The 26,000-nt window shown below is 42.9% G+C and overlaps 2 protein-coding genes across 6 annotated transcripts in view; one reads left to right on the top strand and one right to left on the bottom strand.

Moving 5' to 3' along the window:
• The window catches only part of TMC1 (transmembrane channel like 1), a 69,090-nt gene extending 50,076 nt beyond the window's left edge, over window positions 1-19,014 (top strand). For all 3 annotated transcript variants that reach the window (XM_083576697.1, XM_083576695.1, XM_083576696.1), the window contains 4 exons: window positions 1,119-1,197; window positions 1,311-1,425; window positions 2,874-3,030; window positions 15,010-19,014. In XM_083576697.1, coding sequence (XP_083432823.1) covers window positions 1,119-1,197; window positions 1,311-1,425; window positions 2,874-3,030; window positions 15,010-15,082 — 424 coding nt within the window. In that variant the 3' untranslated portion in view covers window positions 15,083-19,014. The remainder of the gene's footprint in view (window positions 1-1,118; window positions 1,198-1,310; window positions 1,426-2,873; window positions 3,031-15,009) is intronic.
• ALDH1A1 (aldehyde dehydrogenase 1 family member A1) overlaps window positions 13,581-26,000 on the bottom strand; it is a 68,692-nt gene continuing 56,272 nt past the window's right edge. For 2 of the 3 annotated variants that reach the window (XR_014539802.1, XR_014539803.1), the window contains 4 exons: window positions 25,169-25,271; window positions 24,778-24,962; window positions 21,972-22,749; window positions 19,051-21,347 (listed from right to left, as the gene is read on the bottom strand). Coding sequence is in view for 1 of the 3 variants with exons in the window: in XM_083576964.1 (XP_083433090.1) it covers window positions 14,124-14,196; window positions 15,692-15,766; window positions 17,112-17,269; window positions 22,585-22,749; window positions 24,778-24,962; window positions 25,169-25,271 (759 nt within the window). In the remaining 2 variants the exon portion in view is untranslated. Of the gene's footprint in view, window positions 14,197-15,691; window positions 15,767-17,111; window positions 17,270-19,050; window positions 21,348-21,971; window positions 22,750-24,777; window positions 24,963-25,168; window positions 25,272-26,000 lie in introns of those variants that run through there. The other variant, XM_083576964.1, reaches the window with a different exon arrangement.

Genomic DNA, 26,000 nt, shown 5'->3' with positions numbered 1-26,000 from the left:
TAGACATACGTAGAATGCGTTCACTACCCAGTGGAGGCAGGAGGGCTAAAGGGATGGAGGGCGGGGAAGGTGGACTTCTCTTTTAATGGCCCCTGAAATCAAAGCTGGCTCTATTGTTAGGCAGATTGAGATAATTGCCTTGAGGAGCAGAAGCTGGCAGGGGTCACAGCAACACCCCCCCTTTCTTCCTCATCCCACCAGCTGTTCCCTTCCTCAGTTTTGTGTGCCTCAGGCCTGTCATACGCTCCCTAAACTTGCTTGTTATGCTCAGGTGTGGTGGAAGATGCTATTCCACTGCCAGTGTTAGAAGTACAATTCATCTTTCAGGCCACTTGGCTCCTGCCAATGGAAGGAGCGGGTGAGGGGGATGCCATATTGTCTTTGGCCTCAGGTAAGACCTTCTCTTAGGCCATCCCTGCCAGAATTCTGAGATTATTGTTGACGGCAGCTTCACCTCAGAGTTCCTTTAAAGCAGCTAAACGGGAGTGGGGGGCAAGGATGAAATAGCAACTAAAGGATGTGGTTGTGTAAAAGTAGTACTTGACACAGCGTTGCAAGGACTCCAGAAACATCAAACCATAGTTTTTGTCTAGGGTGCAATTCACTTGCATCAGCTTCTGGTAAGGAAGATGGTTGTTATATCACTCTGCTTAAAATAGAGATGCATGAATCTGTCAATTTTGGATTATCTCAAGTGAAAGAAATTCTTATATATTGCATTTTGTACATTATTTTCATTAATATATGCAGTTTTATTAACACTTTCCTCTAATATCCACATTGTCATTAGAGAACTATGTCAAAATATTCAGAGAAGTGTGAATTTCAAAAGCTAGCCTCTTTACCCTGGACTTTGGCACATGAGATATTTATTTTAAGATCCACCCTATTCCCTTGACAGTAATTAGTTTTAGCTTATTTTAATATTATATTTGTTGTAAACCACCCTGGGGCCTTATGGTGAAGTGCAGATAAGAAATAAAATAAATAACAGAAAAATAACTGTTTTGTTTCAAAATGCGAACTGAATGAAATTTCTCCCTATTTCTACTTTAAAAATGGTTTTTAATGGTTGTAATAATTATGTGACATAGCATATGTGGTTTCCCCCCATTTAGCCTGAGTATCTACTACCTCAACGCTATATCAAAAGGGTACCAAGATATGAATCTCGAGCTCAAGAAGAAATTGCAAAATGTAAGGATGCTGCAAAAGATTGTTGATAGGGTTTTTTGTTTGTTTGTTTCTCATTAGATGGTGATTATTCGTGAGACTAATTCTGGGATGTTCACTTTTGTTCTTCACATTAGCAAGCTGAGGAAAACAAAAGGAGGAACAAACTAAAGGCCCAGCAAGCCCGGGGCGAGGCTGAAGAAAACCCTTTTGAGACAGCGCCCAAACCCAGCAATCCAAAAGAGGGTCAAGGTGAGGAACAGTTTGAAAGCCATTACAGGAAGCTGCCTCCTCAGCTGTCAGTGATGCACAGAGCATCATTTCCTGCCAGGGATTCTGGGACTTGTAGTTTACAAACTGCAGGAGATTTACAAAGAAAATGATATTGACTTCGATATTAAGAGAAGTGAATGGAAGGGAATTCACAAAAGAAAACTTTCTTTTTTCCTTCTCTGCACTGCAGCCATCTGTGCCCCTTGAAAAGCCTTTGCAGATGGCTGTTCTGTAGGATGTGGGATGGGTAGGAGGATTGTTGAAAACCAGGTGAAGATCAGCTTAGTTTTGGACAACCCTCCAGAAACTCAGCTTTGTCCCATTGTTCACATGCCCTCTAACATTTCGAGGCAAAAAACCAGGGTGCCGTCTTCTGGGGCTACCTTCCTGCACGAGTCACATGACTCATGCGAGATTGCAGCCCTCAAAAGTGCTTTTTGGGGGTGGGGTGAGATCATGACACCTAAAATGTCTGCTGTGCTCTTGTGTGAAATAACAGGATCTCCCAGTTTTATCGGGACAGTTGGGGGGTGTTCAGGATATTTTCCCAAGTCGCCAGATAGGTCTTTTGGGGAGCTGTGGCTGGGGGGATGGACAGATAGAGGGGGTGTAGAATGGGGCTGTGGGGCTAAGCAGAAGCAAAGGAAAACCAATGTGATTAGACTTCCACAGAATGGCTTTCCACCATTCTGGAATCTATGTGCATAGAAGTCCATTCTTAAGAGGCTTCCCTTTACAGATGTACTTGCCTAATGTGGGCAGGGGGCCACAAGACCTTGGTGGGTGGGATTAGCAGTCTCTCAACCAAAAAACGTATGTGACATCCTTTCACGTTATGCATGAATGAAGGATCCTAATGCAGTCTTTTCCAGTCCTGCATCCTACAGATATTTTGGACTCCTATTATTCCTGAGTCTTGGCAATCTGACTGGGACCGATGGAAGTTGCAGTTCCCTATCAGGATGAGGAGAACTGCACAAAGTCCACTGTCTTATGCCTTACATACTGTACCAAGACCTTCCAGCTGGTTTCAAACTAGTTTTGCAATTGCCTTCCCTCAGCTCAGTCAGAACATTAAAGATTGTTTTGTTCGAAGCAGAGGCCTGATAAGAAACTACTGATACTCTTGTCGCTCCTTTGCAGCCTAACCTTTTTGGCAAATGTTTGTGAAGGGTGCTATAACGTAGGTAGGCTGAAACTAATAACTAGCTTCATTTCTTTGTTTCTGTTACACAGTTTTTAGTCTGCTATCCATATTGGAACCCCTCCCAAGACCACAGGCCTAGAGCAGGCTCAGTTCCAACCTTTGACCACTAGGTGCCAACCACAGAAGCATGTCTTACATGTGCCATGTTTCAGTCCAGAATTTGCATTCTGGCTTTGGGTTCAAAAAATAAGTCCTGTTTTCCCCCCAACAATGTTTTCAGATAAAGAAAAAGGAGCAAATGAGACCAAGAAAAAGCCAGGTGAACAGAAGGAAGACAAACCAGGGATTGCAAATGGAAGCCAACCTCCCTGCGGCAGAGGACGAGGTGGCCCTGCGCCTCCCCCACAGATAGCAGTGACCCGGCCAGCGGCTCCAAGGTAAGGTTGCCAGGCGTCCCCGTTTCCCAGGGACAGTCCCCGGATTTTCAACTCAGTCCCCATACAAAATCCATTGAAGTTGAAAAGTGTCCCCGGATTCATTGAAAAAAACCTGGTAACCTTATTCCAAGGGTCAGTGGCGTGAATAGATACACTCCCAGAAACCCACACTTTGCAGGCATGTCGCCAAGGCTGCCAGGACCACCTCCATCGTTGCCAAAGCGAACACGCCGGGACCCTCTCCAGATTATAAAACACACTTGGAGGTGCAATCCCGGAAGGAAGACCAACATTTAAAACAACGTACACCAATAAATTTAAAATTTATAAATGCAGTAAGCGTATAGACACTTAAAACTTTAGGATAAGCTACCGCAGAGAGATGACCCAGAGTCACCCATGGAACCGAGTTTGGGCATTATCTTAACGACCTAGTTTGGGTCAGGGGATGGTCTGTGCCTACAGATCTGTACGCAGAATCTGGCGACCGTCCGGGTCATCTTATGATCTATGCCTAACAGGAAAAGGTCAAATTTTTGCTTTTCTGTGAGGTCAGCGAGCCTCACCAGCAGGGGATCAATGGTCTCCCTACGTGCCTCTTCATAAAAGGGACATCTAAAGAACAAGTTCTCTGGGCTTCCCCCGATGAACAGGCACAAAGTCTCTGAGCATATGAGGACCACCTCCAAATTACTGATAAGCAAAGTGTTCCAACTCATTAAACAACATTAGACTCCACGTACTTGTAGTAAAGGGAAGTATCCAGTAAGATTTTTCACCCTCACAGAAAGATGCAGGGGTTAGAACAAGCAGGAATTTCAGAGGTGATATGGCTGGGACCTAGCTTCATGAGCCATGGTGGCCAGGATTCAAGTCCAGGAGAGAATGGGGGCCAGTGTCACTGACTGGCTGGCAGTAGCAGGTCAAGCCAGGTGCAAATACACATTAGCACAGAGCTAGAAGTCCTAAAGTCAGGTGGCTATGTAACTTATGCCATTAGAAGGTAAAGAAAATGAAGTCAGTGTGCTGTTGCTTTGAAAATATTTATGTAGAAGAGCTAGCATTGTCTAAAACCACAAACAAACCTGAATACTTTAGTGACTTTCAAATCTACATAGTGTGTCCAAAATTTGCTTTGAAATATTTGTGAATCAACTCTATATATTAAAAAAAAATTAAAGCCTTCCCTCATGGCTTGAGTTCCAATGTTGTGTTGCATGTGTGAAAAGCTCTCCTCATTTGGGGTTGACTTCTTCCTACTGTTCCAGAGAGTATCCCCCTTCCTCAGGAATGGGTTGGGCGAGTGAAGGAAAGGGAGAGGCACAAAAGCCTTTTTTGGGAAGCTGTTAGAATCCAAGCCAATGTTGCTTTGAAGTGAGTTGTAGAGAAGGAATGCTGACTTCTAATTTGAGTGCTTGTAGATGGCAATGCATTTTACCCAACACCTTGGTTAAAATGCAATGGGAAGTTCTCCTGCAGAAGCTCATGTGAAGGTATTGGAACACTTTAGAACCGTGGACCTTATGCAGGGGAACATACTGGTGAATTAAGTTTCCAAGTTTCGTTAACTTAATTGGGATGTAATTTGGAGAATATTACAAACTGTACTCTCTGTAAATATTAAAGACTGCAGTATGTTTTCTTTTTAAAAAATACAAAGATATTTTTGTGTGTACTTCAAGGGTTTTTAATTTTATAAATTCTTATCTAGATCGTAAGTTTTAGAGATGAAAAGGAGTGGGTAGAAAAAGTTCCCTTGATACCAGTGTGACCACTGGTCCTGCTAGCTAGGAACGATGGGAGTTGTAGTCCAAAAACAGTTGGAGGAAACACTGCTTTATACAAAAATGACTTGTTATGAACAGCCCACTGGTTGTTTTTTTTATGCGCCTTCACTTCTGTATGTAATGAAACCACAGAACCACCAGAGGGCAGATCTCAACTTGGCTTGGCTAAGCTCACTGCTCCATTTTTATTTGTTGATACCTTGTTGACATAGTCGAACCAAGATGCACATAGCTTAGATGGCTTAACAAACACCACCACCCTGACAAATTCTTGGAGGATATGTAACTTTTATTTAGGTCAGGAAACAATACTTCAGACAAGATGGCAGTTTACTAACTATTCTTTGCCTGAGACAACAGAGGCGAGCTGATATAAGATCCACAGGCTTCAGGTTGCCCTGATCTCTGCCCCACCTTCTAGGGAGATGACAAGTTTCCTCTTGCTAGAAGCCCTCGGAGAGTTGGTCTGGCAGTAGTCGATTGTAACAATGTGCTTGCACAAAATACAGATGCCATCTTATGAACGATAGATGGAGCTTCTATGCTTAGGCATTCTGTTTATTTTATTATTTATTTATTTATTGAATTTATATACCCAGAGGTATCAGGAGTAAAATGATACCCAGAGGTATCAGAATAAAATCAAAATATAAAGCCACAAAATACATAATCAAAATAAAAACAACCACCACCTAATAACCCCCCTAAAAAAGAACCCCACATTTTAAAAGGACATACTGTTATGTTTTATATGCCTGTTGTCTTTGTCCATGGAGTTTGATGGCCAAAATCACATTCTTGATGGCAGAAAGTGAGGAGGAATTAAAGAACCTTTTCATGAGGGTGAAAGAGGAGAGCGCAAAATATGGTCTGAAGCTCAACATCAAAAAAACGAAGATCAGGGCCACTGGTCCCATCACCTCCTGGCAAATAGAAGGGGAAGAAATGGAGGCATTTTACTTTCTTGGGCTCCATGATCACTGCAGATGGTGACAGCAGCCACAAAATTAAAAGACGCCTGCTTCTTGGGAGAAAGGCGATGACAAACCTAGACAGCATCTTAAAAAGCAGAGACATCACTTTGCCAACAAAGGTCCGTATAGTTAAAGCTATGGTTTTCCCAGTAGTGATGTATGGAAGTGAGAGCTGGACCATAAAGAAGGCTGATCGCCGAAGAATTGATGCTTTTGAATTATGGTGCTGCAGGAGACTCTTGAGAGTCCCATGGACTGCAAGAAGATCAAACCTCTCCATTCTTAAGGAAATCAGCCCTGAGTGCTTCACTGGAGGGACAGATTGTGAAGCTGAGGCTCCAATACTTTGGCCACCTCATGAGAAAAGAACACTCCCTAGAAAAGACCCTGATTTTGGGAAAGATGGAGGACACAAGGAGAAGGGGATGACAGAGGACAAGATGGTTGGACAGTGTTCTTGAAGAAACCAACATGAGTTTGACCAAACTGTGGGAGGCAGTGGAAGACAGGAGTGCCTGGTGTGCTCTGGTCCAGGGGGTCACAAAGAGTCGGACACGACTAAATGGCTAAACAACAACAGCTGTTATGTTTAGATGTGCACCATGTTTAGATGCAGGGCTTTTTTCAGCTGGAACTTGCTGGAACTCAGTTCCAGCCCTTCTCAGATGGACACCATTGCCATTCTAAGAGAATGAGAGATGTGTTCATGGTGAGTTCCAGCACCTCTTTTTCTAGAAAAATAGCACTGCTTAGATGGGGCTGGTTGGAGTCCAGCAACATTTGGAGGGCCACAGGTTCCCCATAGCTGCTATACCAGAAGCATCATCTTTACATCTTGTATATGAGGTTCCAGAGATGTCATATTGTCCACTTTTGGACTAGGTGGACCTGATCTAGAAATGTGGATCAGGCATCGTTGAGCACCTGCCAAGACCCAAACCCTTGCAGCAGGGCACATTTGCCATTCTGTGGATTCTCCTGTTTCAGCAGTTTGTTGATGCCTGTTCACCTCTGAGCATGCAAGAAATGACAAGAGTAGGGAAATGGAGCTCTTCTGCTGCATAGTTGTGCGGTTTTGGTCCAGAGGGAGATGGCAAGCAGGTGGGCAGTGGCGCCTTGGAGAGGAGGGCATCCCCCACATGACAGCATGCAAGATTTTTGCAGCATCCATGTGACATAATCCTCATCAGAACACCATCCCATTATATCCAGATTTACCATTCCTGCTGTGATTTATCCTCCCCCCCCCCCAAATCTGGATTAAATGGGAAAATGATGTGGATGGCGTTGAGTGGACATTGCACAGAACTTGCATGCAGGAGCAGCATTGATTCCACTGCTGCATGCTCTGCCTTAGTGAGATGTCCCCATGTGTTGAGGCAGACTGGCATCAATCCTGCACTGCCCTGTGCCTCTGGAGCATCATCAGGGGGACAGGGCTTATAAGTACATGTTGCTGCAGACCACTTGGTTCATTCAGACTGAAGGCACGAAGAGGGCTTAAGTCATTCCCATTATGGATTTACCTGCAACAAGGACCCAGTTGCGTTGAGACGTTACACACCTGTGAAAACGAATCTGCTGCCCTGAGCAACTTTAGCTGCTCATCATGTAGAATGTTTTATTAAGAACAGTTTATCTTGCCTCTTCTGCTGTGATCAGCTGGTTAGTTGTGAAGCATTTGATCTGACACTGAGTCCCTGCATGGTCAATATATCTGGGCATTTCACAATAGCAACTGATTCCCCCTCAAGCTGTAATGAAGAAAATTCAACAGATGTTTTCTATTTATTTGCACAATGCCTTCCTTAAACTATGGGGATTTTTAGCTTTAAATATTTAGCTTGTTTCTGGATTCATCCTGTTCATGGGCTCTTGTCTCTGCAAAGATTTGTGTTTTGGCTTCCCGTTTGTTATACATTTCCCTGGTGTCTGGTCTAGGGCTGTTATTAAATGTTTCACCTTCAAAATAAATAATTTATTTTATGAACATCCAAAGGTGACTGTTTTAGGAAGAATAGCTTCATATGTTTAAAAAGCAGACAGTCGGTGTGAATCTCCCCAGTTCTCCAACTCTGAGATCACTTTGCAACTCCAAGTGATTTTGAGGAGTATATAAAACCAAGGTTTAGGACAATATACTGAGTCCTTTAGCAAGATTTTAATAATAATAATAATAATAATAATAATAATAATAATAATAATAATATATTTAAGCAGTTTTCATGAAATTATATAGAATATTCAGTAAAATAGTGATAAAAACAGACTTTAAAAATAGTGGACACAATAAAATTTTCAAAAATATAGATAAAAATCAAGATCTTTCTTAAAAAAACCTGAATGTAATAAGATTGCATGTCAGGTTAGTCTTGCCTAAACAAAAAAGTGTTTTGCAGTTATGAATATGTTTAATCACTTATTCAACTCCCTGCATTCAAGATAAGCCTCAGAAATCCATTGCGCGAATCTCCACTTGCCAATTTTCCCTCCTCAGTGCTTCTGTTAAAGGTGCAGGATCTCTCTCCTTTGCATCCAGCCCCTCTGTTTCTGGCTCACTGTTTCCAGCACCTGCTGAGGTTGACATCCCAGCTGGAGTTGGGGCAGTACCACAGCCTCCTTGGCCTTAACTGCACATCCTCTCTGGTGTCACTGACTGCTAACCTGTCCCCTCTAAGGAAGCAAAGCAGTGACAAAAGCAAGGAGCCTCTGCTCACCTTTCACTTTCTCGAGTGACTGTAGAGTTAGGCCCCATGTGGGATGGTAAACAAATGGGCATTGGCAACAGGAGGGAGGAGGAGGAGGTCATCTTGCCTCTCCACAAAACCTGGTCTGGTTGGTGCATGGTATTTTGAGCCACATTCAACCATGGCTAGCAGCTGGCGAGGTGGTGCAGGTGGAACACCACTGCCCTTTAGCTGGGGTGGTGCATGGTGGCTCAGCGGTCACACACAGCACCGGGCCATGCCTTGCCCTCCCCTCTTCCTCTTGGTAAGGGCCAGCAACCCATTGTGTTGGGAAGCTGGGACACCTACATCCTCTCACTTGGGCTGCTATGCTGTGTGTGAACCCTGCCCAGCCGCTCTGCTATGATCTGAATGCAAAAAATCAGTTTGTGGCTAGCATTGGACTCCTTCAAAATAAAAGCCTGAGAAGGCAGCAGTTTTTGAAATATCTACTAAATGGTCAGCTTATTTCCAGCTCACAATGACAATAGGAAGCTGAACTGGATCATAAGCTCAGTATTGTCTACTACAGTAACTGGCAAAGGCTCTCCACGATTTCAGGCAGGGCTCTCTGCTAGCCCTCATGGGTGCAGCTGGGGGGGGTAGGGGGCAACAGCCCCCCAAATCAATAAAAAGCAATAAAAATACTTAACTAACTGAGGTTCAGCTGCCTCTAACAGAAGCCTGTCCCCACTCTAAGAGATGCCAAGGGTTAAACCTGGGATCTTTTGTATGAAGAAATAAAGGTTGATCCAGTTTCTCTCACTGCTCCCCTGGTCTGCCAAAAGCAACTTTCTTAATCCATTCCTGGGCTGAAGCAAAGAAGCACCAGTCAGCTACCAGCAGGTGTGTTTTGGGGGTGTCTAGGGGTGAAGCCTTGATTAAAAACACCAGTTTCCTTTGTGAAATTTCTTGCCATGATTTGAGAAAATGACCTGTCACTGATCATTAAGGTTGAAAGTTGATGGACCTGAGCTTCCAAGTGTGCTTAGGCTGCATTTTGTTGGGTGCTGCCCAAGCACAGAAGCACCTTGGCAAGAAGCGGGAGCACCTTGGGTTCCTTCTGCCAATGCCCACTTGCTTTCCAGCAGTCCAATAAGGGCAAGTAGCATCAATAATGTGCTTGGAAGTTTTCCTCTCTCCAAATATCTTGTTTACATCTTCAGATTATGCAATCCGAAGAGTAGACAAAGAGCGCCCGCCCCATGGGCACACCACAATGCTCTTGAATTTGAGAACCCTGGATTCCACCCCCTTTCTATATTTTTCTGAGATGGCCAAGATTATCGAAATGCTGATAAACTGAAAAAACTGCTCTGGTGTTCATGAGCTTTTGTGCAGTCCTTTTTCAAAGTGTAGTTTGGGCTCAGAGATGTGGAATGTGATTTTTGGCTAAATGGGTTGTTTGTCCCTTTCCACATCTGATGATGGATCCTGCTGAGTTGCTGCTTTTCTTCCTTCAAGCATATCTCAAATGTTTTGAGCAAACACTAACATGTTCAGTCTTAGGCTGGCCTAAATTGACAAAAGGTGTACCTCTTTGCTTTGGCAGGACCCATGGGCAAATTCAGCACATCAGATTAATAATATAGAACAGGGCTTGGTTTCAATAGAGGAGAAAAGAATGTAGGCTGAATTGCCCTTTGGATGGAAATGAGGAATCTGTATTTGTTTGTAGGTATTAATTCCTATTGCTAAATTAGCTCTTTCAACACCTGAAATACTTCCTGATCCCCACCCCCTTTGTGCTCCCAATCTACATCATTGCCCAATGCATCAGAGGTGGTTATCTAGTATACAAAGCCCTTAACAACTTGGGATCAGTTTACCTATGAGACTGCCTTAACTCACATGTGCCCACTTGACTGCTTTGATTGGCAGAATTGGCACTATTACAGGTGGCACATAAGACCTGTTTTGCATTTGCAAGAACTCAGATGTAAACAGGTCCCAAGCTGTTAGGGCTTTAGATACTAACAGTAGCACCCAGCGGAAGGGGGGGGGGTGGGGGGTGGTCTGCCCAGGGTGTCATCCTGAGGGGGGTGTGACAAAATCCCCCTGGATGCAATCACTGCCTCGCCGGATTGCCCTGCCCCTGGGTGCACAGCATGTTCTGCCACTGGTAGCACCTTGAACTTGGCCTGGTAGCAGAGTCTGCCGCCAGCAATCATGCTGCAACATTCTGCACTAACTGTAGCTTTGGGATCGAGCACAAAGGAAGCTGCACATAGAGCATCTAGGCTTTCAACACCCTTTCCCCTCTGCAGAGGTGGGGGACCTATTAGTATGAATGATGGATGCAAGTGGTTTCCAGTCGACTCTGGGAGTTTCCCCCGCTGATATGGCAGGCACTTCCGTTGAAGCCCTGCTTGATCAGTGGAGCAGCTGTTGACACAATCACCCCGAGTCCCCTCTCCTGCTTCACGGAGTCCTTCTGACTACGTGGTATCCTCTCAAACTTAAGTGAAGAATCAAGCTGAGATACAGCTTGAATGCAAGTGGAGGAAAACTCCAGACAAATGGCACTGGCAGTGAAGGCAGCAAAAAAAGCACACTTTGCTACCTCCATGGCATGCTATGCCACCTGGCAGAGCTTTTCCGGGTAGTGCAGGGACTTTTGCGGACTGGCTAAAAGAGGTGGTAGGACTGAGGGTAGCTTGCTCTGACTTGCTGGCCAAGCATTTGGAGGGTAAAATCACCTTGTCTCTGCTGTAGTAGCATTTGAATCTCAAGAGACGTCCCGAGCACGGTGTCCAGTTCTGTGTCGTTAGATGAATTTCAGTTGCTGTGATTTGATGATGTGGACAAGGCACTTGGATTGAAATGAAATGAAATGAAGTTTATTACGGTCCCAGACCAGATTCACGTACCGTACTAAACAAACATGAAACACAATAGAATTAAGTTTGAATTTGCAATAGAATATAAAAATAAACAATACGAATATGACAGCCATTAGGAATGTGGTTTAGGTCTTAGTCTCTAAAATATTATCTAGGATTTGCATCTGAGGCCTTAGTCTTTGTAATGCACAGCTTGTTCCCTGAGTTTTATGACAGCCACACAAAATTTGGCCACCCTTAGCATGATCTCTGGATCCTTATAATCTATCAGGGATTTTAAGCATTGAGGTTCAGACCCACTTGGAATTTTCTGTATAACAGGGGTGATGAATACCAAGCGTATATCCTCTTAAAAACAACATTGTAGCAAGACATGAGAGACACTTGGATTGCTTTGGGAAACTATCTGCATTCTGGACCCTTGCCCCTCTTGGCTGATAAAATCCAGCAGGGAAGAGACAGCTTTCTGAGATGGGCAGGTGGTCAGTGCTTCTTTATGAGAGGGGGTGGTTCCTGTTTGTTTGATGGATGCAGTGAAAAGACCACTGCTTAAGAAACAATCCCTAGATTCTGAGAGCTACCAGCCAGTTGCCAACCTCCTTTTTTTTTTTTACGTAAGGTTCTTGAGTGAGTGGTCACTGACCAGATCCAGGAGTTATTGGAGACTGGTTTTTTAGATCCATTTCAGTTGGGGTTTTGGCCTGACTTTGGCACAAAAACTGCCTTGGTCACCTTATATGATGACCTCTGTTGGGAGGGGGGGGCAATGTGTCCCTGTTAATCCTCCTTGACTTCTCAGCAGCTTTCAATGCCTTTGATCACGATGTCCTCCTGGAAAGGTTATTAGAGTTGGAGGTGGGTGGCACGGCTATGCAGTGGTTCTGGTCCTACCTGGATGGTCATTTTCAGTGGGTGATGCTTGGGGTGTTTTTCGGCACCATGGGGCATTCAGTGTGGGGTCTCTCCGGGTTCAATTCTATCCTCCATGAAGCCACTGAGTGAAGTCATCCAGAGTTTTAGAGTGTGGTTTCAGCTTTATGCGGAGAACACACAGCTCTAATTTTCCTTTACATCTATAGATTTGGCAGTGGATGTGCTGGACCAATGTCTTGTCCCAGTAATGGACTGGATGGGAGCCAACAAACTGAAGCTCAGTCCAGATAAGACTGAGGCCCTGTTAGTGGGTGGTTCCCTAGATCAGATGGATGGAAGATTGCCTGCTGCTGATGGGGTTACTATCTCTGAAGGAGCAGATACGTAGCTTAGGGGTACTTCTGGAATTTCTGCTATTGCTTGAGACTCAGGTGGCCTCAATGGCAGAGAGTGCCTTCCATCAGCTTTTTGCCTAACTTCTGTGGTCTATGCTCTGGTAACCTCCAGGTTGGATCACTGCAAGGTGTTGTGTGTGGGGCTGCCTCTGAAGACAGTTAGAAAACTTCAGCTGGTGCAAAATTTGACAGCCAGGTTGCTCATCAAAATGAGATGGTTTGAGCATTCTCAATCCCTGATGCTGGCCCGACTGCACTGGCTGCCAATTAGTTTCCAGTCCCAATTGAAAGTGCTGATGCTGACCTATAAATGCCTTAAGGACCACCTTTCCCCATTCAAACCGACACAGACCCTGCACTTGTCATTTGAGGCTCTTCTTTATGTCCCCCATCCCAGAGAGGTCCAGCGGTTACAACACAAGAACAAGTCTTTTCTGTGGTGGCTCCTCATCTGTGGGTGCTGGTGCCATCTTTACATGTCTTTAAGTGCCAGGCGAAAACATTCCTCTTTACCTTCAGCCATTAAATAATCTATGGCCTGTTAAATGTGGGGCAGTATTTTTATGATTATTTTATTATTATGCTGTGTATTATGTCTTTATTATTATGCCGCATAAATTATGTTCTTAATGTTGTACACCACTCTGGGATCTTTGGATAAATGTATATAAATGGAATATATAAAATATATTTGTAGATGGGCCAGTATAGGTCTTATTACCAACTGAATTACAGTAGTTTAGTTTTCAAAACTCTGCATGTAAAAATTCTCAATGTCTTAATGACAAAGCATAACGTCTTATGGTGTAATGCCTTACATACCTCTGCCAAATAAGCCTCATTGTGTTTGATGGGCGTTACTCCCAGGGAATTGTACATAGATTGTGTGTGTAGGATACAGCTTTAGTTTGTAATGGAAACAGACAACTGAATGAATAACAGTAGAAAAGGATAGATTTTTAAAAGTTTACATCCAAAATGCCTCTGCACAGTAGTTATTATGAACAGAATCAAAGTTACAACATGTACCAGAAGATTGCTAATGATTTTTTGCTCTTGATTACAAAGTCTCTATTAGATAGCCATATTTAAATACTTTTGCCAAGCTCTTAACAAAGAAAGAGATGACAGCTTATGATTCTATAACAGCACACTAAAGCAAATTGTGTAAATATGATATGTTCACAATTTTATTTCCCATAGCACTACAGATATATTCAAATATATTCAAATACGGGGGGAAATTAAAATTGATTTTTCATCAAAATTCAAAACTTGTTAATTAGATTCAGACATTAAGATTTCCCTTTCTTAGTTAAGCAGATTTAAGATTTTCTAAATGACTGTTAATTGCTAAACACATTTGTTTTTACAGATAGAAAGAAAACCCAAATTACATGAAAACATCTGCTACAAAATGTTCTGCTCTATAGCTGGCCTTGCAAGTCTGATTAGCATCTGATGTGGTCAAGTCCTCCTGTTCCCTGCAGTGACATTATGAATTCTTCTGTGGAATCTTGATGGTGACTGTCTTGACTTCTGTATACTCATGAAGGCCATATTCGCCACTTAAAGAGAGAGAGAGAGACCATCAGAATAGCAACAGTATTTAATATATCTGTGATCTAGCATGTTCAATGTCCAAGAGCTGCAAATATCATCTGACAGTGTATTTTGATCAGATGTTACAGGAAGCTTGGATAGCCAGAGATGTCAGTCTCTGTGACAGCCTTTTTTTATGATGACAGACAGAGCCTGGGAAGCTTTGGCTTGGCAACTGAGTGGCTAGGAGTGGAATTTGAACACTACGGTCAATGAGCTACTTTTGAAAGTTAAACCATGTGCCTCCTTCAGCTCACACTGGTTGGTTGAGGGGGCTTCAAAGGAGAACTTGGCAGTGTCAATGGGTTGACTGATAAGGGGGTGTTTCAATCAAGTCTGACAGAAGGCATTTTCTGTTTATGGAAGTGAAAGGACCAACATTCTGGTACAATTTCTATTCATTTCCATGAAGCTTCAAGAGAGTCTGACAAAGGGCGTATTTCTAGTAACTGTGTCCAAATTCTCTTAGACACAACAGCGCCCAGCCATGGACTCTACAGAAATTATTGTCTTCCTCTGAGGCCTAATGCATGATCTGGGCTAGATAATATTTCAGAATAGAAATCAGCTTCTTCGCCAAAAAAGGCTATTTGCTCACCAAGAAGGCACAGAGGCTTGCATTCTGTATGGATCTGTGCTATCAAATACCATTTTATGACATCTTTAAATGGAAGTTTGGGGTAGCTTCAGGCAATATTCTAGTGGCATTTGTTTTCCTGCTAGAATGGACTGTTTTGTAAAACTGAAATGAATTGTACATTCACATTTTTTCATTTCAGTTTTACAAAACAGTCCATTCTAGCAGGAAAACAAATGCCACTACAATACCCAACAGGGCAAACTGCTGGATAGAAAATGTAATTAGCAATGTTGAAGAATTCCAATGAAAACAGAAGCAAAAGCTACTGATGTTCACTTATTCACGCCATGCCCAGAATGGAAATCAATCCAGCAAATACTGATCAGTCTTTGCTGTTGTTTCTCAGTCCCAAATATATATATACTTGATTATGGTTCCTACCCCACCCCCATTTTAAATTGTGTTGAAATGAATAGTGTGGAAGTAATTGCATAATTCATTATGTTAAATTGATAAATAATTATGTAAATTATATTAAATAGTGAACAGTGAGATGAATAACTTGGCATTTGGCGGAAAAGAAACCACTGCAAAACAGAAACAGCACAGGTTATTTCCTTCCTAATTGTAACTGATATGGGCAGCATATCGTAGGATGAGTTAATACAACCCACAGTTTCTACACAGTGATGTTCCTTTCCTGTCTTCCCTGACTGGTTACTCGTTCTTATAAGCCAAAGCAGCGGAAATGCCAGGAGAGCAGAGGCAGACTTCCTGGAAATAAGAATGTTGTAGTGGTGACATTTTGTGCAAATACGAACTTGCTCAGATAAAATCTCTGAAATCTGTATCTGAAACAAATCCCCACTGACTTTACTTACAGCTCTCGGCCATTTCCTGACATTTTGAATCCTCCGAAAGGAACCTGAGCAGCCACTGCACTATAGCAGTTCACCCTGAAGAAAAAGAGAAGATGGAGCAACTTAGTCATGGGCAGGAATTCTGCTAGGTCATAAGAGCTAGCTGAGTTTCTTTACAGAATCTTGCACTATGTGCATACTTTAAAAATCAGAATAAACATGAATTTCTCTCATGTCACAAAAATACAAGTATGCCTTCAGAACTGCTGCAAGCTCTTCTGTATGTCTGCAGCTAACAGTAGAAATTGTTGAATTATTCAACCCAATTCATAGAAAATACAGAAATACAGTACTGTCTACATGTGGAGTAGCATGTTGTTCAGTGATTAGTATAGATAGTGAGCTTTCAGACTTAAATCCCTGCTCTGATAAGGATTCCTTGGGTTGTTTGCCTCTAAACTTTTGCGGTGTGTCAGCTTGAGCTGGTTTACCAGCTACACACTTTCCTGAAGAAGAATGTCCTTGTCACAATGATGCATGCCTTAGTCTAGTACTCTAATGGACTGTAGGTGGGGATGCCTTTGAAAAATATTCAGAAAATGCAACAGTCTTAGTGATTCACCAGCTTAATTGGTTCCCAGGCAGTTCCTGCACAAAAATGAAAATGTTGGTATTACCCTTTGAAGCGCTAAATGGTCTGCGTCATCAGACCCTAAAGAACACCTGCTTCCATTTGTGCCTACCTGTGTGCTGAGATCTTCCTCAAAGGCCCAACCTCATGCGCTCCCACCATTTGCAGCATGGCAGATGGTGATGTGAGTTAGCAGTGGCACAGAAGCAGAAGCTGTAGAACTGCATCCCTTGAGAAATGTTTTTCAAAATTGTGCCTAACTCATGATGCCATCCGATGGGCAGGGTTGTATTTTGTGCTGGCTGCACATGCCTGTTATTGGAACAGGATCCGTCAGCTGATAAGCAGAGGTTAAACCTTGCTCAGTTTCACAGGAGTCCATGCAAACCCCTTCTTGATTCAGAACGGCATTTACACGGAAACTGCTGCTAAAACTAAGCCGTTTGCCTTGAATCTCTTGCTAAAATGGAGGAAATAACCAACTTTGGGACCTCAGAGCACCTTGCATCTGATGTCATTGGGATGTCAGATGATTGACAGGTGGGTGGCGTGTGATGCCAATTCTGATAAGGCTATGACCCCTGAAGCAAAAAAGATTCTTTGTTAAAACTACAGTCTAAAGATGTAGGAAGAGGTAGCAGACTTAATAGGTTCATGTCTCAAAGATGCTATTCAGGTTTGAGGTTACACAGCTTTTCTCTCTCTTCAGGTACTCTGTGTGCCTTCAGCTCACAAATACCCATTAAATCGTGCCCTAAGCCTTCTATGTAAGGCTAATTTGGGTAAAATAACAACACCAAGGGTACTTACCAGACTGTTCCAGCCTGAAGAGCAGCTGCAAATGTCAGAGCTTTGTCAATGTCTTTGGTAAACACTCCAGCGGCTAGACCATAATGAGTATTGTTTGCTCTTTTTATAACTTCATCAACAGTCTTGAACTTCATGATTTGCTGAACTGGCCCAAAAATCTGTTTGAAATCAAAAGAAGCAATCAACAATTAGCATGGCAAAAATCAATAGATACTTTCTTGCAAAGTATACTTTCCCTATTACATAGGTCTTAAAGTATTATTCTCATTAGTGATCAAATCAGTGCTCTTTGACACAGTGGTTACTTTATAATTTTAGACCCACATTTTCCCTATGAAACTTACCAACCTGCCTGCTCCTTCCCTATCACATTAATCTTCATAACTCCATTAAATGGAACACAGAGATTCTCTATAGCATGGTTCATGGAGATTTCAGATTCAAATAAATGTAGGATCTCCTATTATAGCTATTGCCTTCAGAGGAGAACCAGAAAGATGTTCAGCAGTTTGGAAAACAAGTCCTCCAAAGAAATATTGAATATTGGGCTGAGTATGTTTAACCCAGAGAGAAGACTAAGAGAGGAAATGATAGCATTCTTCAAACATCCAAAGGTCTGTCACACTGAAGAAGTTTAACACCGGTTCTCTGCCGCCTGAGGATGCAGGACAAGATAATTTGCTGTATAATTCTGTCTACCCAGAACTATTGAATTCAGTGGGGCTGACTCCCAGGTAAATGGGATTAGGATTGTAGCCTTAGGACTTGTCTACTCAGAAGCAAAATGTGGATTTGCAGCTGTAGGATGTAAAGGCAACCACAAAGCATCCGCACCATCACAATGATGACACTGGACCTTCCCTTCATTAAGCATGGGTTGTTTCAATCCTTAAGGTAAAGGGACCCCTGACCATTAGGTCCAGTCATGACCGACTCTGGGGTTGTGGCGCTTATCTCGCTTTATTGGCCGAGGGAGCCGGCGTACAGCTTCCGGGTCATGTGGCCAGCATGACTAAGCCACTTCTGGCGAACCAGAGCAGCGCACGGAAACGCCGTTTACCTTCCCGCCGGAGTGGTACCTATTTATCTACTTGCACTTTGACGTGCTTTCGAACTGCTAGGTTGGCAGGAGCAGGGACCGAGCAACGGGAGCTCACCCCGTTGTGGGGATTCGAACCATCGACCTTCTGATCGGCAAGCCCTAGGCTCTGTGGTTTAACCCACAGGGCCACCTGCGTCCCTAGTTTCAATCCTTAGAAAGTGTAAAATAGCCAAGGTTGAAAACACACACATACATTTAAACAGGGGAAGGTACGGGAGGACTTCGTGAAGATGCCCCTCGATTAAAGGGGAGATAGGCAAATCTACTATTAGCAAGATTAAGCTAACAGTGAAAACAGTTTGAAAATGAAACCAATTGCCTTGTGTGTGCATGTGTGCTTTCCTTTGCTGGAGATTTTCAAGCTGAGGCCAGACAGCCATCTGTTGGGGGAGCTCCAGCTCTCCGTTTCCTGCGTTGCAGGAGATTGGACTAGATAACTTTTAGGATCCTTTCCAATTCTACAATTCTGTGATTCTGTGAAATAACCTACCATGCTCTCTCTGATGCTATGATTTACACAGTGGAGAAAGAAACCTGCAAACCTGAAACTTCTTTCACAATGCCTGCATGTAGAAGGAGGGGTGGGGTGGGAAAGGAATAGTTGAACCGGGGATGGAGAATTCTATTTATACTTTATGTCACTTTCACACATTTTCACACTCTAATAAGTCTGCTCCATTTCTTCATTAGCCTGGGTCATTATTGGGAGGGGGGAACACCTCATATTTATACTTGGATTTTAAAGCATCTTGTCTAAATACATCCTTGTGATGAGTGTGCAAGTAAATTGTTATTAAACTCCTTATTGTGTGCTTCTATTTAAAAATTAAGAACACATTTGTGTTTTCATCTCATAAATGTTTATTGGAGATTTGCTTATCTACAAGTTTCTGCATAAGTAAGAAAACAAAGTTTAAAAAATCTTTTTATTCCTTTTGTTTGTTCGAACTATTGTTACAAGAACACATTTCCACTAGACTCACCATTTTATATAAATATTGAACCATTTGTGACCCTCATTATTTTCATCCCGATGAAAAAGTACAATATTTTTGTTTCCAGAGTTTGTGTGGAGAGAAATTCCCACATGAACTTTTTGTTTATTCACTGAATTCAAGAAAAGGCAGCTTTTTTCCTAAATCAGAATGTAAGGATTGCCAGGCTGGGTCAAATCTGTCCTGGGAAAGAGGTCAGTGTGGTGCAAACCAGGATCAGAGAGACCTGGGTTCAACTCTCCACTCAGCCACAGAAGTGATATTGGGCCTGTCACTATTTCAGCCTCAACTAGGGTTGCCATATTTCAAGAATACAAAACTTGCCGCCCACAAAAGGCAAAGAGTTATACTCAAACACACACTTTCTGGTTATGTTGGCAAAACCCCAGACATTTGCAGATTTTTTGAAATCCCCCCCCCATGCTAATTTTGCCAGACATATGGTACCCCTTGCCTAAGCTATCTCACAGGATTGTTATGAGGATAAAATGGGCAGGGGAGAACCAAGTTTGCTGACTGGAGTTGTTTGGGTGAAGGGTGGCTAGAAATACACACACACCTGCAGACGCAGAGAGAGAGCAGCCAGAAGCAACAATAAAGATCACAAGGCACCCTCAATATCTCCGGAGATTATATTTCTAGTTTTCACATCTGAGGGCACTAGAGACAGGCAACTGCTTTTAAAGAAAGGTGATAGTCTGGAAGAAAGCTCACTTCTCACACTTTCTATTGTCACACTCTGATCACTGGTTGACCAGGTTTTGAAGTCCTTTGAAACAATGCAAAACATGCAAAGCTTGCTTAGCAGAGGTAACACTGGGATCCGTGCACACACTATGGGCAATTCTTCTTCTTCTGCATAAGGTAGTTGAGCTTATGCATCAACTACCTTTGATGCGTAAGTTCTTCAGGTTAAGACACCTTCTGGTCTGGTTCGTTTGTAAGGTGCTTACTATGACTTCCAAAATCTATACTTTCTCTCTAAGTCAGTCATAGTTTTATAAACTGCCACGTTTACCAATGTCTTTGGTAAAGACAATAGAGCTGGAAACCAGCCTCCCACCAACCAGGCACTCTCAGGATGTTTGGGACTACAACTCCTATCAGCTTCAGTGTTGGCTGCAGCAGATAGGAACTGAAGTCCAGCCACACAGAGGGTGCTAGGCTGGTGAAGGTTGTGTTAAACCAGGCCTTGTTTTTCTCTGCTCTCAGACCCTCTGCATAAAACCTTTATTTGCACAGAAGCTGAAAGCACAGGACAATCCCATGCAAGTTTACTCAGAAGTGAGTCCGACTGTGCTCATCTGGTGCTTAGTACTAGTACTGCAGGATTGCAGTCATGCAGCACCATCCTATACTCAGTAAAAGGTGCTGAGCTCGTGACATGCAAATACTGGCTGGTATTCAAGTAAGTTGTACTCAGAGACAACTCTTCAAAATGAATGAATGTGACTATGTCAGGCCCATTAATTTCAATGGGTCTGCTCTGAGTAAATTTAGCTGAATGCCAGCTACTCAGTTTAATTTTATTTCAATTGTTACAACAATCTATAGGAGCCAACGGAGCCATTTCCATATATTGCCAGAATATATTTAAACAATAAATGTCACTGTTTGTACAAATCAGTCTTCAGTACTCCAGGTCTAACTGTTTTTCTTTTCAAAAGCACAAATCCACAACCATCTTAGAATTTGCTTGCAGGAAAAATTAGGAGGATGGTCTCACCAGGATTGTCAAGCCCTGACTTTCCTTTCCTTGCTGCTTGACTTCAGTTTCCCTCTTTGTTTCAGGACATGAGTTATGGACATGAGCAGCTGGTCACATATAGCCACTGGTGGCCCCGCATTTGGATGTGCCTTCTCCATCACCTCAAAAGATGCATTTTGCCAGTTCAGTGAGACTCAGATGAGCATCACTATGGGGAATATGCATCCCGATGTGTGTCAGCAATAGATGCAGGAGGAGGGGTATGCCTGTGTCAGATCCATGGCTTTTTGCAGTGGTAGGGGGCCTGGCCAAGGCTGTCTCAGTGGGGGCCCTCATTTCAGAGGAGGCCACTTCTCCCCCTCCCCTCTGTTGCTGCTGCCAATTTGATTTTCTCTCCTAATCTACATCAGATGCAGACCCTCCAAATGTCCCTATTTTCCGTATGCTACAACAGCAGCAAGAATACTCATCGCAAAGTATTGGAAGGCACAAGATCTACCCACCCGGGAAGAATGGCAGATGAAGTTGATGGACTATATGGAACTGGCGGAAATGACTGGCAGAATCCGAGACCAGGGAGAAGAGTCGGTGGAAGAAGATTGGGAAAAAATTAAAGACTATTTACAGAAACACTGTAAAATTAATGAATGTTAGAAGGATGTTGGAATGAAGCTATATGGCTTTAGTAGGAATGTTATAAAGAATTAGGTAAGGATAGATTGTTTAATGGGCCAAAGGGGAAAAAAGAAGGTTAGATTGGGTTAAGATAAATTAGAGGACAAAAAATGAGAAAGCTGGAAAGGATTTGCTGAAATAGCTAACTGAACTGGAATACAAAAAAGGGAGGTGTGAGGAGGTCGTTGAAACAAGTAAATGAAAGACAAGATATGGAAATATTGGATGTGTTTTTAATTGTTTCTGCTCTTGCTTTTGCTCTGTTAAGATAAACAGTGTTTTTTTTTGTATTGTATTGTATTGTTTTGCTTTGTTTAACTCTTTTTCTTCTTTTTGTAATCTTTAAACTCTTAATAAATATTACTTAAAAAAAAAAACACAAATGTCCCTATTTTCCAGGGATGTCCCTGATTTAGATTTGCCATCCCAGTTTCTGATTTGATCCCGGAATGTCCTGCTTTTCCTTAGGACGTCCCTATTTTCATGTTGGAGGGTATGACATCGCCTCCCAGAGGGAAGGAATAACAGATGCGGAAGCTACTGCTCTTTGTCATGGCTCCTCCGACCTCTTCCTTGTTGAGAAAGGGCAGGCTAATGGGCCCTGCAGTAAGGAGGAGCAGCAGAGGCAGCAGAGACAGGAGTCTCCAGAGACAAGGTGTGGGCCTCTTATTGGGGCATGGGCCTTGTCAGAGAATGCTGGGAGGAAGATTTTCACAACTGTAGCTGCCCTTCAGCTTCTTTGGAAATCTGGATGTATTTGATGATTGCCAAAAACATCTGAAAGTATTAATTCCTGCTGACCTGTTCTATTTAGTTGACCCAAATTAACACACATAGATGTAAAAACGTAGTTTTACACAGATTGGGGCTGGGTGGGAAAGCTAATGTGTGGAAACTAATCTTCTAAGTGCTTGATTTTTAAAAGGCACATCTTGCATGGCAATTGAAACATAAAATGTAGTCCAACATGCAGAATGTTCTGAATCAGCTTACCTCCTCTTTAGCAATGCGCATCTCATCTGTAACATTCGAGAAAACTGTAGGCTGGATGAAGTAGCCTTTGTCTCCCCAGGGGCCTCCTCCACATTCCAGTTTGGCTCCTTCTTTCTTTCCACTCTCAATTAGTGCCAGGATTCTATCATACTGCTCCTTATCAATCTAAATAAGAAATATTGCACTGATAAGTCACTCTCCCAGATATTTCTTTGGCCTTAAGATTAACAAAGCAGAAACAAAAACTCTTTACCAGCAAGAGATGGAGCAACAAGTTGCCTCTGAGTGGTTGGATCCCTGCCACCTTTCCCCATGAAGTTCAGTAATTAGGACTTTAAGCACAAAAGAATTTTTCTTTTTTTAAGCAGCACTGCTTATACAGTCTTGGCACTCCTGTGAGCCATGGACTTTCGTAAACTCTCTCTGCTCAGTTTTACATTCAAGTATTTAAGTTCTCCCTTTGCCTTATCCAATTTCTGTTAAAAAATATTTTTGGATGGCATTCTCAAACCAATGACTTTTCAGAAGTGAATTCAGAACTGATTTCAAGACTGCAATTACATGCAGTAGTTAGCAAAAGCTAGTCAGTAAAACAGTTTTATAAGCCGATTAGAGAGGAAACCCTACTGCTTAATTTGTACTATATCTTCATTTCCGGCATTGCACCAAAGGAAAAGTAGAAGAATTATGGACTTGGGATTTTTAGTGCAGAGTCTTAGATCCCACATGAGGGTTATAGAAGATCTCTGGGCTTAGGACGGTATATAAATTCAATAAATAATAATAATAAAGGATGTTTCCAAATGTAGGTGTTGGGTTTGGGCTGCGTTTCAGAACACCTAAGAACTGATTCCAATGTCATGGCTATGAGATGGATGAAAACCTTTGAAGTGTGTCAGGGGTCCCATGAGGCTAGTGTAGAATGCTTGAAAACCACCCACTACACTGTGGGGAGAGTCTTTGCAACCTTTCTTGTGACTGGATACCTTCATGAGAAGGCAAACACCATATTGTACTTATAGTTGGCAGCAGGAGCAGCCACACACTTCTGCCCCGACCCAGTGTTGCATCCCTGCTTCCATAACACCCCCAGACTTTGTGCGTTGAGTGTAGATGTTTGTAAAGGGAACATGTCACAAGAGCAGTTGCTCATGCTTAGGGGCTCCATGTGATTTTGAACTGTGTACAAATACAAAAGATTTTCTTGCCAGAAAGCACATTGAACATTCAGCTGTAGGCTGGAGACAATGATGATGGGACCCTGCTCCTTCAGCTAACACATGTGTATGGCTTGAACAGGGCTGACATTTGCACTATATTTACAGCAGTTTCACATCCTATAGATTCAGATGGGATAGGCCAAGGTTTTGTACATCAACACTTCCTGCTGCTCAAAGCCTCAAAGTCATATTGCCCACTTAAGCATTTGAATCCTAAATGCAGTTTATGAAATTTAGTCCCACTCTCCAAAGATCTGTGAAAGTTTCTTAATAAATAGTTCCATGTTAATCTGAACCCCCTAGTTTCACCACAAGCAGTAGGCTAGTATTATTTGTATTAAATATGTCTGTTTTGTAGGAAGAGGACTGTCCATCCATGAGCAAAATCCGAGTCAGAAATGCATTTTAAAATAAAAACCCAGATGTCTAATAAACAAGGCAAGCCTTATTCCTAATGACAGATGTCAAAGTATTTGAACCTGTTTGCCAAAGTGTCAGACATTGGGGTGATGTTCAGGCCCCCCCCTGCAGAGTTGGGCTGACTGAAGGGCATGGCAGAATTGTTGGTTAAAAAGGAGGCTGAAATCAGTTCCTTAAAAGCAGCCTGGACAGGTGTGCAGAGGAAAACAGGGAGAGGAAGCTTGCTTTGACCAGAAATCAAGAGAGTCAGGGAATGGTTAAAGTGGGAGTCAAGAGAGTTGCACACAGCTTTGATTTGATGCACAAAGTTTGTAGACAAGAAAGACAACTTATATAGGGTCAGAAAGGGGCAGGAGCCAATGCGGTGAAGAAGGGGTCACAAAGATCCTGTAAAGCTACTTTGGCTCAGAAGGGTTTGTGGTTTTCTGCAGACTTGCAGTGGCATAAGAAGAAATACTCCATGCCATCTCCCAGGATGTCTGCATTTTGAGTCCACCTGTGGCTGACCACACTGACCCAGGTGATAACCCTGACACAAAACACCGTTCCTTACCTGAGGACCTTGATTTACTCCCGGAGCCAGTGGGTTTCCAAGTACATTTTTCTTAGCCCTCTCAACACTCCTACGTACAAACTCATCATATATTGGCTCTTCCACAAAAATTCTGGACCCAGCTATGCAGCATTGTCCCTGATGGTAAAACAGGCCAATGTGTGCAAATTCCACAGCACTGTCCACTGCGAAGAAAGAGACACAGAAGAGGCCAACATTGAGCATCTCAGTCAATACTGTAAATCAAAAACAGCAGTCCTTGCAACGTAATCTAACAATCTGGTTTTTCACTTGCTTAGATACCTCCCCAAACTAACATTAAAAAGCTTTGCAACACAGTGGAAGGGGACAGCTTTGAAGACAAGAAATCTAAGAGAAGCATGTCACTCACAATCAGCATCTGCAAATATGATATTGGGACTTTTCCCGCCAAGTTCCAAAGTGACTCTTTTCAGGTTGCTCTTCCCAGCAGCTTCTTTGATCATCTTGCCAACCTGAAAGAGAAGACACAACTTGAAACTGTTGTGTGGAACACCATATTTAGACTGTGGTCATTGCTTTGCAAGAGGTTCGGGCTGACCTCTCTTGTCAATTTGAGAGTGGAGAATAGACCTCCAGCTCAGTGGTTGGGCACATGTGGTGCATGCAAAATGTACCTCTAGTTAAAAATACAGTAACTGTGATATGCAGAGTGGAGAACTTTTCTCTGTCTAGGAGACGCTACTAGTCAGGCAATACCAGGCCCAATGGACAAACAGCCTGACCTGGAACAATGCAGATTCCTATGATTAACAGTGCTCTACTAATGGGATGTATTACAAAATATCTGTGTTCTGCAAGCTTTGGGGGACTTCTCACACAATATATCAATAATCCTTGGGGTTCAAATGATGGCTCCTGGAAAGTCAATGGGAGTCTGCCACCCAGATTGGCCAGGCTGTGTGGAGTGTGTGAAGTGAAGGGGTTGGGTGGCATATGAGGTCAGCTATACAGCTTTCTCTCACCAGCCCAAAGTGTGTGTAAGTGAAGGGGGGAGTGAGTTCCCGGGGAAGAAGCCTGGATTGTGAAACCACTCTGAGAAGGTTAGCTCTGTGAGGGGAAAAGTGGCCTCCTAACTACTCCCAGCACCCTTAACAAACCAACAGTTCCCAGAAGCCATGACTGTTTAAAGTGGTATGATATTACTTTAAATGTGCAGTGCAGACGGGGCACAGCCAATTCAA

Source organism: Podarcis filfolensis (assembly GCF_964270895.1).
Source record: "Podarcis filfolensis genome assembly, chromosome: 11".
Classification (NCBI taxonomy): Eukaryota; Metazoa; Chordata; class Lepidosauria; order Squamata; family Lacertidae; genus Podarcis; species Podarcis filfolensis.
The sequence above is the reverse complement of the archived record's forward strand: the minus strand, read 5'-3'. Positions and strand labels throughout refer to the sequence as shown.